The sequence below is a fragment of the Passer montanus genome, unplaced genomic scaffold, assembly GCF_014805655.1.
Source record: "Passer montanus isolate IOZ18808 unplaced genomic scaffold, ASM1480565v1 scaffold17, whole genome shotgun sequence".
Classification (NCBI taxonomy): Eukaryota; Metazoa; Chordata; class Aves; order Passeriformes; family Passeridae; genus Passer; species Passer montanus.
In genome coordinates, this window is record NW_024364270.1 from 7,521,081 (window position 1) to 7,542,449 (window position 21,369).

General features: G+C 36.6%; 1 protein-coding gene across 2 annotated transcripts in view; it reads left to right on the forward strand.

Annotated features, from left to right (window-relative positions):
• TMTC2 (transmembrane O-mannosyltransferase targeting cadherins 2) overlaps positions 1-21,369 on the forward strand; it is a 235,389-nt gene that overhangs the window by 180,524 nt on the left and 33,496 nt on the right. For both annotated transcript variants that reach the window (XM_039704131.1, XM_039704132.1), the window contains one exon: positions 11,794-11,875. In XM_039704131.1, the coding sequence (XP_039560065.1) occupies positions 11,794-11,875 (82 nt within the window). The remainder of the gene's footprint in view (positions 1-11,793; positions 11,876-21,369) is intronic.

Genomic DNA, 21,369 nt, shown 5'->3' on the forward strand with positions numbered 1-21,369 from the left:
CGACTGTGCCACCATGCTCCTCTATCCAGAAGTGACCCCATTTCCCCTTTCCTGGATGGGGAGGTGGTATAGAATAACCTCTGGGTCCTGGCCATGCCCCCTCCTGGATACTGCAAAAATTAACCCTGTCCTGGCCAGGAAAGGAAGTAAAGAGTGTTCTTAATAAAATCCAAATTTCCTTTTGTTTGTTTGGCTTTTTGTTGTGCACACACACATCCCTGCCCCAGTAGCTCTCTGGTTAATTTTTTCGACTGCTGAGTGTGTGAAATATGATGTCTGTTTCCCAGAATCACTGTTTTGCAGTGATTCTGGGAAACAAGGTCTCTCAGTTTTCTTCAAAATAACAAAATCCCCAAATCCCAGAAGTGTACAAACATTGTACAAACAAGCCACTACTTGATATTTTTTTATTTCAATCTCCTCATTATGAAAGTGCAGATATAGGATTAAAATTTGGTGTTATTATCCCAACTTTTAGAAGGAAGCAATGAAAAATCTGCATGAGTCCTTATAGTAGAATTGAACTGTTTGCATTTCTCTGGGGATATAAATGGAAGATATGTGTGGTGTGGATTGTGCCTTGAGCACCTGAGCTGTGTTTGTGGAAGAACATGTCTCATCAAGGAGAAAAACTGTATATGGCTTTGAACACTGAATACTGCACTGTGATAGGAGATAAAATACCTTTCCTATCTCAACACACACTTGCTTTCCTATACTTGCTCTGTGCCATAATTGTAGTCTGTTCTGCTCACATTTTTTATTATCTCTTGACACTTTTGTCTTTATTACTGTTGCTTCTCATATTCATGGCAATACGTACAGACAGGGTTGATGTCCGTGCTATTGACAGCAGTATAAGCTGAAAAGATGGTGCTGATATCCTGTTGACTTTCAGGATTTCAAAAACATATATCAAGGAACATTATGATGACAAAGTATTTACAGATGACATAATATTTTTCTGATCGTTACTTCATTAATGAAAAATAAAGTTCCCTTATCTTCGATCTATTGGAAATTTGCATTAATTCCAATTAGTTCTTTGAGCTACAGATCTGAAAAAATACTCAACACAAAAATGGATTAAGAGATTTGGCAGTAAAATATGTGATTTTTGTCTCCATTTTGGTCATTTAATCAGTTTTGCAGGTTACTGTCTGCTCAGTAATTCACAAAAGGAATTTTGTCTAGTTTCTGGTGTACTGACTTGTCCTAGTATTAGTTCCCATCGCAAATACATAATTGCTGTAACTGACATGCTTCCTGGAAGTCTTCATAAACTTTCTGGGGATTCAGATTAGAGCTGTTCCTTTTGGCATAGGTATTGCAGCCCAAACCCAACTTGAGCTACCACTGTGATTTATTCTTCTGTTATATTTTGCTCCCTGGATTAATGATAATTTTCTCACAGCCTGTAAATTTAGGAAAGAGAAAAGCATATGTCGGTTAGTTTTTGGATGTTAGAGGCTCCTTTGCTGTCTTCTGTTGGAATCAAACCTTTGAACTTTTTACAAACCTGTTTCCGAATATAGGTACTGAGACAAAACTGTTAATAACACTTCTCTGTGTCTGTTTTCTAGGGGAGAAATGTGAGATCACTGATGTAGTGTAGTGGATGTAGGTACTAATATAGATAGGAAATTTCTCTGTCAGTGAAATTGGGGTGTAAGGGAGGAGAGGAGGTAATTTCTAGACAAATTCCTAAATTCCAGCCAAAGGCAATTCTAATATAAAACCACCTAGTAGTAAAGTCAGACCTGTAAAGTTCACAAATTCAGCTATGTTTTACTTTCTTCCTTTGATTCCAATGAAGTGGCTTAATTTCAACCTCCGCTTTTTTGCCTTCTCAAGTCTGTTGCCAGTATTAATGCTTAATGCAAGCAGCATCACGTAGAATCAGAGAGTCATTTAGGCTGGAAAAGATACAAATAATGCCCAAAAGGACTTGGGCATGCTACTGTATATGCAGGAAAAGCAGACCAGCTTAAGAGCTTCAGAGGAACAGCTAATGAATTTACAGTCTTGTTACCTAATATCATAAGTTACAAGAATTTCCTAGCTTCTATATTAGTTCATGCTATGTTGTTTATATCTAAGAATTACAGCTCACTAAGCTACAATTTTCTTGAAAATATGTTAGGACAGCATAATTTGTTGTTGAAAATCAGGATTAGTTGCTCAGTTACTAGAATAATTGGAAAATAGCCAGGGTTTTTTTTTGTCCCTTTTTATATTTTTGAAATGACATGTAGGTATTTAGAACTGTAGTGCTTTAGCATTATGTGCTTTTCATACCTGTAACTTGTTAAACTGCTTAAACAGTGAGGAATTTATTTTTCAGTGTGACATGGTAGTTAACATATCAAATCTTCTGGTAGCTTCATACCACATCATCTGCACCTCATCCCTTGCTTAGGTAGTTTATTTCTGCATTACAAAGAACAGCATAATTTTTTGAAAGACTTAAAAATTTCAAGGCTCTCAGCTTTAGAATAAAAATGAGTCTGTCAAAAATGACAGTGCCAGGTGATGCCTTGAGCATGAATTGTAATTTATTTTCTATTATATGAGGAGACCTTCTAGAAGAGAAGGCATTGGCTGTCTTGCTAAAAAAATAATTTGCAAGTAAGGCTTTTAATTTTTTTTTCTTCCTCTCACTTTAGTAGTCTTAAAGACAGGACTAAGAAACCCTCTCTCCTAATGTCTGGCCTCTGCCATCAATCAGAGGCTTGTTGTTACAGTAGCGTGCTAGTCTGAGAAGCTTTATTTCAATTACAAATAAATGTTTTTAAGTTTTGTCTGTTTTGAGTGAAGTTGAGCCCACAAATGACCCTGCATAGTTTGCAGAAGTGGCTCTAATTGCTAAAGTGCTTAGGGTCAGCCTCATATTTAGCATGTCACATCTAGGAATTACAGGCTTTGCTATATTTCTCTGGAAGAAAATGCACAGTATTTTCTTGCATTTTACATGGCTCCACACAGCGCTGTTAATCTCCTATTTTTGACTGGCTTGGAAAATCACCCAAAATGCTGTAAGAAAAATTTACTTGCTGCTGGAGCTCCAACTATTAAATTCAGCAATAATCATCCTAGAAGATTCCCTGTAATATAAAATACTTTATTTTAAAATGTTTTCTTTGAATGGGGATTGGGAAAAGGCAGTCATAGACATGGAGACAGGCAGTATTTTGAATTAATATAAAATAACACGATTGTGACAATCATGTATCAACATTGAAGTTTAGTACTTTTCTTAAGTTTTGAGATAATTGCTCCTCAGTGAGTGGCCGCATTTTTCCTGCAGTTGATTGTTGCTTATGCTTCTGACAAAGAGAAGGCCAGTGAGATCTCCTGCCATTTTTGGTTAGTTGTGAAATTACTCAGAGTGTTGCTATCAAATACCCTACTGTATTCAATAATTGGTGTAGTGCTTGACTGTCATCTCAAAATAAATATAAAGAAATGAAAATGTAGAAATAAATGGAAGATAGGAAAAAAAGAAAAGAATGGGACAGCAGGGAAGAAGGAGAATGGTGTAGATGAATAGACTAATTCAACATTTACAGTTCCTGTAATTACTTGCTGCTGGTTTTTCAGCACAGAAAGGAAATTTGCATTCCTGTTGGAAAAATCTGTCATATTGTCATCTTTAATGTCACTGGTTCATTGCTGCTTTTTTTTCTGTCCTTCTAGATTTATACAAATGGGAAGAAAGCAGAAATGAGGGAGAACAGTCATGATGTCAAAAGAATTGTGACTGTCTTCAAGACATAGCAATTGAAATGCTCTGTTAAATCTAGTCATGATCTTTTATAACAGTTTCTTCTTTTAGTAATTAACTCCTTTAAAGCAAACAAAAATATTTTCAGTAATACTTAGGGGGCCAGTAAATGCCTACACATAGAGAAATCTTTAATTAGTGAAAAGGCATTTTCTGAACAGGTCAATTTAATTAGATCAGCAAAGCTCTTAGGTATTTCATTTTGGGAAACTATATCCCTTGGCTGTTACTACTGCTTCTAGGATGATTTTTTTTCTAAATGAAAATTGGATATTTCAGTTAAAGTCACAGCATGACAGTATAAAAATGACATTGAATCCATGAGAACGCCTTACCTGAGAAATCAAGTTAAGCCAAGTAATAGCCAGTACTGCTTTTCTATCTTGTATTCAGTTTGTTTTTGGAGCCTGGTATGGACACTATGAGCTTTCTTGACACTTGAAATCTCTTGAGGGTTAAAATTGATATGTGCACAGTTTGTATTCAGTTCTGAGTTTGCAAAATGTGAGTTGTTTTCATTTTTGTTTCCACCTTACATTCACTTGTAGCAGCTAGAAGGAAGAGGTTTCCCTCTTCAGTGGGGAAAATCAGGTTAACAGACTTCAGAACTATGAACTCTTTTTAAAGGTTTGGTTATCTGGTGTATCTGGAGCTTTAACACGTCCAGTCTGAATGACAGGATTTCCGATCTACAGAAATTTCAATAGCTGACATCTATTGAGCTCGTATTTCTTCAGAGGCTGGCTGCGTGCCAGAAGTATTGCATCCATAGATATACTTTCCAGTCCCCTTAGGACATGTGTTAGGCTGCATGCCAGCTGTAATAGAATTAATTGTAAAACAGAATATTTTGATTTAAATATACCATATCTGTCTAGATCATAAATGACTCTGGAACAGGTATTTAGGCACGTAACCCCTCACTAACCTCCTTCAGGGATCTCATCTTCGGTATCATGTTTCTAACTTCCTGTAGACAGGAAAGAGGGAGCCCTAAACTTCTCACTTTACTCAACATAAATTTAAAGCTTGTTGCAGAGAACATCACTGACACAGAATGAACTGCTTTCATGAAAAAATCACAGGCTGCTTTGGGTTTGGAAGCAACCTTAAAAATCATCTGGTTCTAACCCACCAAAAGAGAGATCTTTTTTGTTTTATTACACGGTTGAATAAAGCTGCTGCAGTTACTCAGTGCATAGTAATTTTGTCAGTAATTGTGAAAAAATAGGCCACATTTAGCTTAGAAGCAATTCATAGGACTCAGTGAAAACAGTGTGTGAAAATACTGAATTTATGTTCTACTGATGGACCAATGAAATATAAGTAGATATTAATACATTTCTTTATCAGAAAATATAAAATGTGGTTTAAGACTGAAAGAAAAGAAAGGGACTAACCTGGAAATTTACTTCACATTTCATTACATATTTTTGATGCAAAATGGTCAAAGCTTAATGACTGAAGTGAATATTTCAATAGGGGTCTAGACGGTAAATAAATCACAAGGTATAGAATGAAATCAGATCTCAGAAGTTTACTTAAGACTTTACACAAGATTTCTTAGTTCCAATGGTGATGCAATGAGGTGAATTCCTTCTAGACTTCAAGTTACCCCAAAGTAAACACTAAAAATAGATACACTGTTTAAAAATATGACCAATCAAAAAACCCCACCTCAACAGAACAACTGAATAAAATGTCCTCCAAGGGAAAAAAATTTTCTGTATTGTTTTGAATACTTTAATGGAACAAGAATTATTTTGGTGATAGGAGACACATAAACCAAGAAAATGGATGTCAAATAGCTTTTATATATTGATTAATTTGGTATGTAATACTTGAAGAAAATATCACCTTAATAGTGTCTCAATCATGCCCCAAGTCATAAAGTTTTGAGCTGTGCTTTGATTTCTTTCCTTTTTTTTTTCTCTGTGTCAGTTAATATGCAGTCATGTCACATTCCAAAATGCTTAAGGTCCAGTAGATTCCCACCAAAGTCAATGGACACTGCTTCAATCTCAACCCTCTGGTTATCATGCCTTCAATTGTCACTGAAGATGTATACTCAAAAAACCCAGTTTATTTTACGATTCTCTTAATTAACCTTGGTTCACAGAAGAATCACACTGACTTAGTAGTGTCTCAGTGAAGCTAGTAGATGGATTTTTACTCAACAAAAATCTACATGTGTTTGAAGGAGGGCTAATATTATATATTAAGATGGAAGTGAGCCACTAAAGGTGCAAATAGAAGATGAAACTAAAAGAAGAGGTTGGATGTTACTGATTCTACCAAGGTTTATTTTCAAAAAACGGCTAGGTTATGTACTGGGTTACACATGCAGTATGCAGTGTACTGGATTGTGCATGTGAGGGCCCTGGTCTAGTGAGAGGACTAGAAAAGAGAATGTTAGTTGTGACCTCAGTGTCCCAGTTACGTGGATGTGTCACACTGGACAATAATGAGAAAAATTGTTCCACATTTATTCTAAAAATAAATGGTGAATTACTTTGAATTGGTAGATAAAGATTTATAGTCTAATTTCCTCCAGAGTAGTCCAGTTCATGCTCCCATATGCTGAGATGGCTTCTCTGCCATATTTGGTTGTTATTATTTTATTTTAATAAAGATGAGATGAAAAGGCAGGATTTGTCTCCTTAATGCAGTATAGAAACTGAGATAAATTTTAGACCTTTGATGTTAATAAACCATGTCCTGTATATTTCAGTTGGTCTAGTATTTCACATGCAAATTATGGCACAAGATATTTATATTATAATTCAGACTGAAGAGGGGAGAGTTGTAGAAATAACAGCAAAATGAAGGCAAAAAGAAGAATCCTTTTAGCTACTAAATGCTAGATATTAAAGTTGGTTTTGAACTACTAATATTTAGACCTGCTGTGGAGAGCTTGCCTGTGTCAATGACATAGTTGTAAGGTGCAACTGTATAGTTCCTGTTTCATTAGTCCAGCTAAGTAAGTTTTTGAAGAATTTATTATTCATTTACTCAGTATCACACCATTTAAGCAGTGTTTTGCCTTACAACTTTTGTGAAGCAAAAGGAACTGGTTATGAAACAGGATATGCAGGCCTGCAATAACTTAAAGAAATATGGAAAGGAAGTCACTGATTCAGTTCAGACTTTTTTGCTATCACTGAATAGTCTGTGACTTTCAAGTGTTCTAGAGAGGAAGAAAAAAAAACATGTAACATAATACTTGTTTTTCTCTGTGCACACATTCAGTGTGCACATTTTAATCAAACTTCCATTAATAAATCTTTTCATAATTCAATCTGTTTTATTAAAAATGTGAATGCTTGCCAAAAAAAAAGTAACAGATGTGGAGAGTGACAGTCAACTGCATTTGTAGCATAAATTAAGTTCTTTATGCAATCACATTATTACCAGTCAAAGCTGGTAAAACTATATTGAAGAATAAAGTCTGTGTCCTGCTGGTGAAACCCTCCTAAGTTTTGAAGAATGATGACTATTTATGTTGTATAACGTTGGTTCAAATTGCAGGGACCACCTAATTTGTTGAACCACCTTACCAGTTGCCGCTGTGTCATCATAGTTTCCACAGGAGGGTTATTCAGAGCTGCTCAGCTGTATTAGTCTTTCCCAGTTTTACTACCATTGCAGAGTCCCTGGGCCTCCAGCAGCCTGAAGTACAACAGCTGCCTCAACACAAATTTGGCACAGTTAATGAGAAAAGTGAGGAAAAAAAATTTGGGTGGATATTGAAATGCTAGTTTTGTCCTCAGCTTTTTAATATTCTAAGGATAAATACAGTCTTCTACTAATGAATGAACTGCCCTTAGCTGGCTTTCTTTCAGTTGTTCTGGTGATCTTAACAGTCATTTATATTTCATTTGTACGAAAGCTGTATGTCTGACCATATTAGCAAGCACTGATACATTGTTTTGGTCTCTAGGGAAGAAGCAACCAACACAACAAAAAACCTCTTGCGGTCAACTGCAGAGAACTGGTCTTAAAAATCAAGCTCCTGAAATTGTATTTAAACAATTAACAGTTTCTCTTCCAAAACTGCAAGCACCCAGCCATTCTGATTTAGAGTCTGTGTGATTTGTGGAGAGTGATGTATTTCTGAAAGCCAGGACAACTTAAGTGTTAGGTTATAAGAGCCCTGTATTACTTACCTGCACTTTAATTTTATTTTTTTTAATTTTTAATTTGTTGGTGTTGCTGGAAGATGGTAAGCAGGGGCAATTCATCTATATTTGGGCAGGGGAGAGGGGGATTGGTGTTTTCTTTATTAATGGAAAACTCCAGGAAGCTTGTCCTCATTATATGCTCTAGGTCCAGATCCAGTAAGGCAAATATCAGCCAGCGTTCCAAATCAATTATTAAAGTGTCTTCATCACATTCAAGTTCTTTTCTTCAGCAAGGAGATTGGCATTGATTGTTTTATGATTCAGTCTTGTTAGTCTCTGCACTGAAAAGCCATAAGTAGGCCAGTGTGTCTGTGCAGAGGATCTCCATTAGGGCTTGGGCTGGGACCACCCACTCATTTCTCCAGAGCAGAGCAGTAGCTGCCACAGAGCACCTTTCCATTAGCTACTGACCTGGACTGAATGTAAACTGGTGACCAAGAGCAGAAAGGTATTTTGTATCCCATTATTAATCCTCAGGGCTGTCAAGAACTTTCATTAAAATGTATTAATAACTTCTTTGTCTTCAAATAAGTCTGCTATCATAAAGTCTGCCATTGTAAACTTAGGTTTTTTTGCTTTGTAAAATTGACAGAGTATGTCATTGTGCATATATGACTGCAAACCCTGCTGCTAGAAATTGGGAGGTTACCAGTGGCTCTCAATTCCTGCCTTTGTATGGGTCAATACATGTAACACTGAGCATGCACACCAAATGCCTTCCTGCCCCAAATCAGTATTTTTCAGCTGTTTAAACAATTATTTGGATTTTATTTAAAAGTTATAATTTTATTCCCTTACACCATCTGTTTTATTTAACACTGGCAACATACAGTGGGAAAGGGTCAATGACAGTATTGTTGTCAAGTAAACTACACAATGTCTGCATTCTCTTGGGTAGTTAAGATGTATTTGGATTGGATAATTGAAAAAAGTTGATAAATAATAAATTTTAATTGTGAAATAGCCTGATTATGTCAAGTGGTTGTATCTTACATATTTTGACACAGAGTAATGTGTATTAAATCCATGCTGAGGTATTGACATATTAGTAGAGACTGCATTAAAGAGGACATTTTAGCTGGTGTGATGCAAGGTTCCTCACAATGCCAGTCTGCAAGAGAACACTTTTATTAATTTTTTAAAATAGTTTTTGACAAATGTGGATAAATGAAAGTGATGGCCAATGTGAACAAATGGAGCTTTTGCTGATTGTTTTTAATCGGATAACTTTATGTCTTGATTGATATAATTAAACTTTTTCTCCCCTTTATCTGTGAAATGACCATTTGAGCCTGTAAATAGCACAGTTCTTTTGATGTTATGTGTGCTGGCACCTGTCATCATTGTGTATTGTAGGTCTCCTGACTAGCCTGAACTTGAGTGCAGTATGCCATTTGGAAAGTGCCAAAAGGAGTAGAGCAGTCATGTATTTTTGGTGATTCCAGTAAATAAAAATTAATCATGTTTGACAAATGTTTGTGGCCTTATAGTTCTGTAGGTAGAAGCTACAATTTTGTGACTGTATTCAATGAACTGTGCTTTGATGTTCTAGAAATAGAGTGCAACTGGCTAAAACTAATTATGTCGGTCTGTTAAAAAAGGCAATTATGCAAAATCTGTAGATGTTCATTCTGTCAGTATTAATGATACATATGCTTAGTGCCTCTCATTTTGAAGCCTCAATGCTAGACTTAACTTTTCCCAGACCACAACTGCCAGCCTTAGAGTTAAATGTGCAAAATTGAGCGTTCAATTATCACCTCACCCTGCCAGTTGCTTTAATTGATGGGAGTTTTTTCCTTGATTTTTTTTTTGTTTTGTTCTTAACTATAGTTACATGCTATTTTAAAAGATTGTGTTTTATATATATATATATATATATATATATATATATTTGTCTTTACTGCACTAGTAAAAGAGGAAAAATCAGTCTGGGTTATGTGTCATAGTGTCATACAGTTTTTTGTTTTGGGCTTTTTGTTTGTGGGTTTGTTGTGTTGCTGTTTGTGGTTTGGGTTTTTATATAAAGCAGGATGAGCCACTGCAATATAAGATAGTAATGTAATTGCACCATTGCACTAGCATGTAATTGCACCATTTGATTGATAGGAACCTTGTGCCATGTGGATTTGGCTTTAAGGAATATGGGTTTACCAAATAAAGTTCCCTAAATAAGACGCCTGAATTCTTACCCCCAATGAACATTCATTCTGTGAAACTAGAATCCTGTAAATGGTAATCCTGCTTGTATCTCTGCCAGGATGCTTTCTTGAAACGTGACCTCTTTGTTGGTTTTGGTGGAACCTGGTCTTCATATAGTCTTCATATAGAGCTGCACAACTTCCTTCACTCTATTTTATTGTCTCAAAGACCCCTTAGGGAAATACTGAGAATCTAAAGCAGCTGTAATCATGAACAGATCTCATTATTATTCCTATGTTAACTTGTGGGATAGTGCAGGATGTGTGCCATGTCTGTTTCCAGACCACAAAACTTGAGAAAGCCTATATAGCTGTATCTGTGAAATCACACTCAAGGCAACTTGAGAGGGGCAGACCACAGTGCCTTTCTTCCGCAGGGGTTAAGCTTAACTGCTCTTTATTCTGCAGGCTGCCTATTTTATAGCACAAACCACAGCGGCTAATTTCATGGGGATAGGGATAAACAGGTCACAGGTGTCTTACTGAATATGTGATAGTGATTTGTGTTCGAGTATCAGACTAGACTAATCCAATATCACTGTTTTTTCAGGAATAATGACCACTAATGGATCTCTTCTGGCACTTCTATACCATAATGGAACTATAGCGATTTGGTGATTCCAGTGATAAGGAAATCTCTGTCTAGAAAATGTCTATTCTTTTTACCATCAGTTCTGTTAGGCTTTGGTTTGGTTGGTTGTGGGGGTTTCTTTTCCCTGACCAGTTGTCATAGCTTTTACCATTGTCTTTTAAAATTACCATTTCTATTACAGCTGTTTTATGGTTTTCAGAATTGATTTCTGATAAAATCTGACTTCCCACATTAAAATCAGAAATACTATTTTTTTTTTTACTTTCCACATTAAACCCTAAAATATTTTCTATTTATGTACTTTCATTTGTGGTAACTTTACCTTTGGCTGTGTATATAGTGTTATTTAGGATGCAAGGAAAAGAAATGGAGCTGCATCAGGGGACATTCAGAATGGATATTAGGCAGAGGTTTTTTTGCTGCAAAGGTCACTGGGAAGTGGTTACAGCAGCCAGCCTGTCAGAGCTCAAGAAGTATCTGGAAAACACTTGGTCACATGGTTTTAGGTAGTTCTGTGAGGATCAGGGAATGGGAGTGAATGATATTTATGGGTCCTTTCCAACATGAGAACTTCTAGGATTCTGTGATTTCATAGAACCATAACATGCTTTCCCTCCCCCAGCCCCCACCAACTTTTCTTTTTAGGAGCATGACTTAAGCTCTGTCCTAGTTTCTCTCTGCTTTTAGCTTGGGTAAGGGTAATGCTTGTCCAGAAAAGGAGCATGGAACTGATATTCATCCCAAAGCCCTTTACAATACTTATTGCAAAATGATTCTACCACTTCTTTACTTATTGCGCATTGATGATGTTGGATACATTTCTTCCTCGGTCTGGACATCTGCACTGTAAAGTAGCTGACCACAAAATTTACTGTAGCATTTAAACATTTTTATTTATTTATGTTAAAGTCTAGTGATAATAGTGGTTGTTTTTCTGCAGTGTCTGGAATCTGGAAATTTTAACTGTGCAGGATTGCTCCAGGGTGACACACTGTTAAAATAATTTCACCCCCCTTTTTTTTATTTTATTTTTAGGGACGCAAGAGTGAGGCAGAGAAGTACTTCATGAAGGCTATTCAGCTGGATCCTACCAAAGGAAACTGCTACATGCATTATGGTATGTTTCAGATAGATAGAATTTCAATGTATTCCAGGCGTGCTCTTAATCTCTCCAAGTGATTAAAGATTTGAGACGTTCTACTGGCAAAATAGCTTCTTTAAAAGGAAAGAAATTAATCTATGATATATTACTTTATTACCATTTTTCTATCATTATAGAGGGAGAGGTGAAGATTTTCATATTTTGCATAGCTTTCCTCCTATGGAATCTCAGTATTGCTGCCTCTCTGGGAAAGAACAAAGGTGGCTATTGCCATATGTCAAAATTTCATGGCCTGGAATATTATTGTTAACAGTTTTGGCCTGACTTCACTGATTGTTGGTGGGTGGGCAACCAGAAGTTTTACTCTAGTGTGTGTGAGTTCTATATATTGAAGTGTCTTACAGGCCTTACATCTACCTCCTTCCCACCTCCTTCTTGGCTTGAAATGGCTAAGAATTACAGAAGGTTTTGACAAGTTGGCTGTATCTTTCCTTTTAGGCTATGCATGTAGCATAAAGCACACAGTTAATTTGATGGTATATTTGTAACTTTTGATTGTTTTTGCTAGATGTGTAAAAAACACTTCCAGATGTGTTTAGTTTCAGGGAACCAAAATTATTTATCTTTATGGCCTAATTCTTACTGTATTTTAAAGCTGATAAGGGACAAATCTTAAAATACAAGCTACGTTGTGCCAACTGGAACATAGAAAGCAGTAAGTTTCATCTTCGTTTAGGAAGAAGGTAGGGAACTACACAGCACACTATATGTGTGTGTGTATATATATGTAGATCTTTGTATATTATTTTCGTTTTCTGGTTCTTACTGGTAAAATAAATAAAAATGAGTGGGTAAGAGGGAAAATCAATCTCACATAATAACCATGTTTTTACTCTGTGATAACTTTGTCTGAATTGCTCGTATGCTGTGTCTGTTTGGTCCTATGCAGTATGAAATTCTGTATGTTAGATTCCTAGAATCAGCCTTTGAACTTAGAATATTTTACTGTGTTTAACTTAATGTAGCCCAGTATTGCATTATTTTGCATTATGAAACATTGCAGTTCAAAGCCTTGTCTCCTCTTTATGCCTGTACAAGTAAAGATGATAGGGATATTTGTGCATATAAACCCCATTCTTTCAATTGGATGTCAGTAACGTGTATAACTCAAGACATTGAGTAAAAGTTATCACTGATGGTTTCTTGAAATCCTACTTAAGCCCCTTCCAGCCTTTGCTACTAAGAAATCTGTCCTAAATTAATAAGAAATATTTGCATAAAAAATCAATGGTTGGTCTAAACAGTCCATCTCAGCAAATGATGTTAGGATTTAGTGGATTATATTTATTATAGGTCTAGAATTTTTTTCTTTTTTGCTCACTACTCATCAGCTTGCTTGTTCTTTCCTGTAATATTCCCTCTGTCTCATTTTCAGGTATCCTATAAACTAAAAGTATGGTTATTCAAATCATCATTCATGTCTGATATATTGACTTCTTCATTACCAGATTACAATATTAACATGATGTGTTATTTCCTATTTAAGATTATTCCTTAAAAACATTGGAAAACTTTTCCTTTATTGTGTCCCAGGTTCAAAAAGTGGGTTCTGTCATTGTGCAGAGGTGATCATCAACATAAGCGAGGTTCTACTCAGCAGATTAGGAGTGAAGGGTGAAATTCAGTCAGGGTTTGGAATAACAGCGTAGTAAAATGGGATGCTGAAGGGCAATAGACACAAGAAGGTTCTCTTTTACAGTCACTAGGTCTTGGAGCATTATACCCAGAGAGCTCTTCTCAATGCGTGTGAAATCTTTTCATAATATAACTTCTGATCGCCTCACTGGTTCAGTGATGTTATTCTATATTTATATCAAAGCAGCTATAAGAAAGATATGGTCTACTTCTGCTTGGCTTTTGTGTCTGTGTAGTACAGCTGATCTCAAATTCTTGTTGCTTTGGGCACAGAACTTTATAAAATTTCAACTAAATCATCCTTTCTTTTTCTTTCTTTTCTTCCTTGCTTTATTTCTCTTATCTTTTCCACCTATTTCTGGAATAATGAGGGCTATGTACTGTGTGTTACCAGGGGCATTCCAAATAATCCCTTGGAATCTCTAGTGAACACTTCAAGCTTTACTTCTCCATCTCATTAATTTGCTCCAGCACCTTGTCACAGGTACATTCTACATCCTGGGGAAATACATCCATATTTTACATGTAAATCTTAGAAATTACTTTTTTGTCTCAGCATGAAGATGTTAGATGAGAGAATAAAGTAGTTGGCATCAGTCCTAAAAAAACACATACCTCACAAAGCAGCCAAATGAAAAGAGTGGTCAGCTGGGACATGACAGGGTGTTGATGGAGTAGCAGGAATAAATGGACAGAAGATTTTCTTCCAAGTGCACATAGATTGCATACACTTAAAATCTGTGCTTCCAGGTTGTGCAGATGTTCTTTTGACTTCTAACCTTCTGGACTTTTCTTGGAGCTATGAGAAAAACTGTCAATATGCTGTATCTTTTAAGAGGCTTACCTTTGTATTATGATGTGCTTTAATTCAAGCTGTAAGCCAAAGCTATTTTTAGGTATGACTTGGTGCAGGAGGCAGCTTATTTAATCGCATGAAAATTTGGAGGGAGTGGAACAGTTTCATGCTTTCTCCTTGAAAGATACCACCACAGCATGTTTCGCTGCTCAGGCTGACATTATAATTAGTTTTCTGTAGGTACTTGGCTGACATTGGGTTTAAGGGGATTTAAGTTTTAAGCAGAGTTTCCCAGACTCATTATGCTTGAAGATGTCTGAAGGGAGAAATAGTTGAAAAGCTGAAGATGTGTAAATCCCTGTAGACTGCTGACACGATGCCACTTCATTGGACATAAGGGGAAGTGGCTTTTACTCTAGTGACCAGAGAAGATGGCAGTCCCCTCTCAGATGGAAATGCAGACTGCTGCTCACCTGACCACCTTTCTTTTGCTCTTCTTTCCTAAATGCCTCTCATATGCCAGTTATCTGAACATCTGAACTTGGTGCAAAAGCATTTGATCTTACAAATACATGAGGGTTGATGAGTAATCTGCTACAAGCTGCTCAGGTACACAGTATGCTACACCTCACAGTTGGAAGAGACAAAATTCTCATGAATTAGGAAGAAGAAAAAGTGAGAGAGGAAAGGGTGAAGAAGCGGCAATACTTTTCTCCCCTGCCACAATATACACGTTTTTGAACTAGAAAACAGGAGGAATTTTTTTGGATACAGAGATTTTATGCTTCTGTAAGGTTTGCAGCTTTTAATTTGGTATTTTTTTATACACATTTTTGTTTTATACACATTTTCTAAAGACTGCCTAACATGAACACTTCTGACTAAAAGAAGTCAAACTTAACATTTATTTATTTTTGGATTGCAATTTTTTTTCTCTGGGAAAGTTTTCTTCAGACTGTCATACCCACATCTACTCAAGATATTGGCAGTCATGCATCCCACTCTACTTTGAACATATAACTCAAGCAGGTCATTTTGAATCCCGCAAGATCTTGGTAATGTTGGTCATCAACAGATTTATGACATAGTTGAAGTGGTCTCATGGACTGTTGATTCTTCCTGAGCTGCTTGCCTTGATGAAATGAAAGGGATGAATCTAAGTGTCTGTCTGAGAAACCACAAAGAGGTACCTATGAAATAAACAAGTTAAAAGGAGCTGGCTTCTAAATATTTTAAGAACATAATGGCATCTAAAGAATCAGTACATCAAATTTGTCAACAAATGTGCCCAACATAGGGATGTTCAGTCAGGTCAGACAGGTGCCCTTAAGGCTCAGAGACTGTGTAGTTTTGGATATAGTATTTGGATGTATGACAAAAGAGGGAAAGGTCTCTGTTTCTGTCTGCTCTGAGCCTATCTCAGGAGAAGCTGAAGAAAGATTATGTATAAAATCTGTCAGTGCACAGAGATGAGGTGTTTCAAATAGTGACATACTTGTGTGCTCATCTTTTTTTTTTTAAACCCAACAAAATAAATTCTTCAGTAAGTAGGATGCAGTTTAATTGAGGAGTTTGAAATTGTTGAAGCTTTCTCTACTAGCTTTTTCTTAAATAAAAAGCACCATAAATCTACAGTGATATTTGTTTTGTAAAGAGTTTATCTCCAGAAGTCTTATTTTATTTATAATTTGCTGTTTAAAAACAAAAATAAAATAATAATAATAATAATCATAAAAACCCCACCAAGCAAAGAAGAACAAAACAAACAACAAAACCTCTACAAAAAAGAACAACCCCAAAAAAACCCCAAGCTGAACAAACCCCCCCAAAAACACTAGATTCAGTTTACTTGCCTGCTAAAAATAGGTATTGCCACTATGTCTCTTAATGTGCATATAGTGGCCTTTCTCCAAAATTATGAAAATGGGGTGGGGAATAAAACAAAGAGACAAAGGGGTAAGATTTCAAGAAAAATGTTTGTAGAGGTCCCTTCTCCCTTATATTTGTAACAGCTTAATTGGAATAGAAAAGTCTAGAACCCAACAGGATGTTCAAATTAACTCTGTTTTATTAATAGCTGTTGACACCTCCTTTTAAAATAGTTTCCTTTGAATAATACATTGTTTCTAATCAGCTTAAATTGTTTAAAGATTCCTTTTTCATTATAAAAATGGATTATTCTCATTATATTAATTATGCATTCACTTAATTTGGCAGTTCAGATTGATCATCTGCCTTTTTAAGTGCACTCCCAGTTAGAGATGTAAAACAAAAAGAGACTTTCAGATTACATAAAACCGAATTGTATTAGCTATATCCTCATTGACCTAAGAACAGATGAAGATACTCCCAAATACACTTTTGTTTTTACATTTTCATTCACTTCTGAATTTGTGATAATTTAGGAGTTATTTTTATAGATGCTCTTAGGCTATCTATTTCTTTTTAAGCATGTTTAACTTCTGAACTGCCTTTTTTATTGTTTTTCAATTTCATCATAATCTTTCTAATCACCGTTTCTGGAAAGGGCTCCTAGCCTAAATTTTCACCTAAATTTATGAGTACTTTGTATCTGTCTTACTTCCAAAGATGGCTAAAAATGGGTTGGAATTGCTATGGTTTAAGGATCAAAGTATATTTCATTGAAATATGATAGCAGTGAGTTTTCAAACACTATTTTTTTCAGCATTTAAGTCTTTGGCTTACATGTATTAGTGAGTGTGAGAATTTTATTTTTATATATTTACAGGTGTGACTTTTTTTTTTTTAAGATGTTTCTGCTTAGATTGAGTTTCAGTAAGGTGAAGTGCTGGGTCCTGGACTTCAGTCACAACGACCCCTTGCAGCACTGCAGGTTGGGGGCAGAGTGGCTGGAAAGCTGCACAGAGGAAAGGTACCTGTGGGTGCTGGTTGTCAGCAGCTGAACATGAGCCAGCGTGTGTCCAGGTGTCCGAGAAGGCCAATGGCATCCTACCTGGATCAGCCATAGTGTGCCCAGCAGGAGCTGGGCAGGGATTGTGTCCCTGTACTTGGCACTGGCGAGGCCACACCTCGAGTCCTGTGTCTGGTTCTGGGCCCTTCACTGCAAGAAAGACATGGAGGTGCTGGAGAATGCCCAGAGAAGGGCAACAGGGCTGGGGAAGGGTCTGGAGCACAAGTCCTGTGAGGAGTGGCTGAGAAAAGTGAGGGTTTTCAAACTGGAGAAAAGAAGGGTCAGAGAAGCCCCTGTCACTCTCTCCACCTGCCTGAAAGGAGGCTGTAGCCAGCTGGGGGTTGGTCTCTTCTCCCAGACAACCAGTGACACGATTAAAGAAGAGGCCTCAGGCTGAGCCAGAAGAGGTTCAGGTTGGACACCAGGAAGAATTTATTTGCTGAAAGGACAGTAAGCATTGGAACAGGCTGCCCAGGGACATGGTGGAGTCACTCTCACTGGAGATGTTCAAGAAGGGACTGGTCATGGCACTTAGTCCTATGTTTATTGAGCGTGGTGGTGGTCGTCAAAGGTTGGACTCAGTGATCATTAAGGTATTTTCCAACCTAAATGATTCTTTGTGCTGTATTTATAATATTTCCATGTAGTCACATTGTTCTCAGCTTTGTGCTTTTTGTCTTCATTGAGTGAAGAGCAGCCTAGGAAAAATCTTATATATTTTCCCCACATATTTAGGGAAAAGCTCCCATGAAGAAAGCAGTAAACTAATGAAAAATAGAGTATCAATGTTGTATTTATAAGAAAGAGGAATATCAACCATGACCTGCTCATGTGATCTTACTAATTTCTTTAGCAGAGTTTTATGTGGATGGTAGAAATGTCGCGCTAGTCCACAGGTAGGTCAGTGTTCACTTTTGTCAATTAAATGAATAAAACTTCATAAGCCATAAATCCAGGTGAATGGATTATCCTGTTTCTGACTGACAGGTTAGCTAAATGCAGTATATACTAAATGATAAATAGAAGTGCATGGATCTGCTTCATTGGGACCCCAGATGCTACATGGTGATTTTGTATTGAGAAATGAAATCCCTTCATGAGGTAGGATTAAAGTGAACCAGATATAGTATGTCCATCACTAAGTCACTTCCCAATGCGCACTCATGAACCCTTCTGCCAATGACAGAAATTTTACCTTTTTAAATCTTTGGGAAATCCCAACATTGGTATGCAGTGATTTTGGAGGGAAACTATAAACTAGTTTGTGATACTCAAATAATACATGTTCAATGAACATATGTGCTCTTTGGAGAAAGGTTCTCTCTGTCTTGAACATATCATATGCCATCAAATCAGGGTTCTGGCTTTGGACTACGGCTTATACCTGCTCCTTCAATATCAATGAACATAATTCCAAGAAAACAGGATTCCGAGACCTGAAGCAGAACTGTCTTGCAGAAAGACTTCATTAAGCTGTTGACCTTTCTGCTCCCAGAACTCTCTGTTATAAACTTTAAGAAGATCTTCAGCTACTACTAACCAACAGTATTTCTTACTTCCAAACTGAGGACAAAAACTGACCTGTTCAGGACAATCTACCAATTTTAAGTCCTTTTTGTCACTCTCTAGGCTACTGTTATCACACAACATTAAAAGATTATTACAGACCACTATAATAACTATTTTTTTAGAAACTCCCTTTAGAGCAAATCACTCAAGTGGAATGCAGTGGAGTATTTCCAAACAAGCTAGGTCACTGACCTGAAATGCTGTGGAATTTCCATGCTTCTGGCTCTTCCCTTGGGTTTAGCCTTAAATCTAATCATTCTGACATCTCTAATACATGGTTGACTCTGCTTCCTCAGCACAATATACTAGACTGCTCAAAAGATGTGATATAGATAGTGCAGATCAGAGGCAGGGTTAGAAATGTGTCTGTATGCTTCTTCCATATTGCCAAAATGTAATATTTCTGTAGGGACTGAAAAATGAAGATGAACAGTACTGGGGGCTACTTTGCTAATGGTCATATGTTTTGACCTATGAGTACTATCTCATGGGGATTTTTGTAGAGATAGCATGAAGCTGCTACAAAAGTGTAACTGGATAGTTCTTTTTCAGCCAAATTTTACATTTCCAAACCTTATACGTGATCAGGTGTCTGGGAAATGATATAAAGTTTAAGATCTTCCTCAGTATTTGTAAATCATGAGATCCTCTGTAGTATATATTTTCATCATTAATCTTTTGATTTGGTGAGAGCTTACAGTGATCCAGATGTGCTCACAAGTTTATTCATCAAGTCCCAAAGGTTTGCTAGTTAATTTTTTCTCTCTTGTCTGTGACCGTGCTCTGAATGACATCCAGTGGTATATTTAGCACAACTGCAACAGGTAAGTTTTTCAGACAAAGAAAAGCACTGATAAAAAAAGTCTTTTCCAAGCCAGTGCATTTAATGACATTGCAGCACCCACTGACTTCCTTAGTGTTTCATTATATTTTATTTGCATGGAAGAGTTTTCTCAATGGGAACTAATTAAAGGGAGAAGGTCTCCAGAAGTCCTTCTGGCAAGAAACCAAGAGCACACCTTTCGATTAAGAGGGAATGGGATACAAGGAGCAGCAAAAACTGAAATGCTGCTACCATTTAGGTGATTGTTATATAAGTTGCCTTTGTTTCTCCTATCACATCTTCCATGTTCAGCAAGAAAGTGTGTAACAACAGGCCTGGAAAAGCAGGATATTTAATCAAACATTCCCTTGCTTTGGGAACTGCTCCTTCACAGCCAGTGAATCTGTTTTGAATCTCCTAAAGGAAACAGTTACATTAGGTCACGTCTGTTGATTCTGCATCTTGAAACTGATTCATCATCTGAAATACTTGGGAAATCAACTTGCAGGCAAGGCCTCTCCTCATTTCTTCCACTGAATGCAATATAAATTTTTCATTTTGAAATCTCTGGTTGCATCAGCTTTTTAGCTCTGCATTGCTGCAGCAGAGCTGAAGTTGATCGTAACTTCAGTGATGGTTCTGCCACTGAGAATATAATTCTGCTCTCAAGACATCATCTGCATCAGGCAAGATACAATGCATTGAGTCAGCCAGAATCCATTCCCTCTTCTGATTTCTTTTGAAACTTGAAATGCTTTGAAAGCACCAGCAGATACTCAGCTTCCAGTTCTCAATGTTGAATGTGCTGAAAGTGCTTCTAGTGAAGCTTATTGCAAAGAGATTTTACAATTGAATCTTGGTAGAGTCACTTTTCATGTTGTAGAAGTAAGAAATTCTTTTGAAGAGGGTAAGAAGCCGAAGACTTAGTGAGAAATGTATATTGAAAGAAGCAAATTCCAGTTAGGATGGCATTGGAAGTTTTTTCGTTATTATTCAAAAGGTAGTTTACTCAGTTTTGGTTGGATTACTAAAGCTATCACCCCACAAGTCTGTCATGGCAACCTGAGTAAATGCAGAACCAGCAGCATTCCGAGAACATTCAAGATGGCTCTTTTCAAAAGCAACAACAGCAAGATGAACTGTTTCAGAAATCTACTCTGTTCTGGGAGAGAGTACCATTGTGTGTTTGCCAGTGAGTAAAAGAGGGAACATTTCAACTAGATAATTGGTGCAAATTGCACTTTTATCTAGTAAATTAAGCAAATTGCACTTTTATCTAGTAAAATAAAGGCTCACAGTGCCTGCAAGGAATAGTTAAGCCCATTCTAGAGGAGCACACTAATGCCTTTGTGCTCTGAACATAAAAGATTTTTACACAGAGACATATCCCAACCAATTAATACCTTTCTTGTTACAATAAAGCAGCAGAACTACCAGTTCAAATGTATGGCTTTTAAATTGTTGGTGGTGCATGTCTTAACAAATTCTTTATAAATGTTCATGATTGTTTTAGGGAGACAATTATAGAGGACAGTGAGCTGTAGGCTTTCATTATGTGGATAAATACTTTCAAAAATTGGTAAACGATGAAAATAAACTGTTCTTTTCAATTGCTGGGAAATATTTTGTTCCTGTTTAAATTACATACATATTTATAGCTCACTTTTGCGTATTTTGCCCCAAAAGCTTTCGGT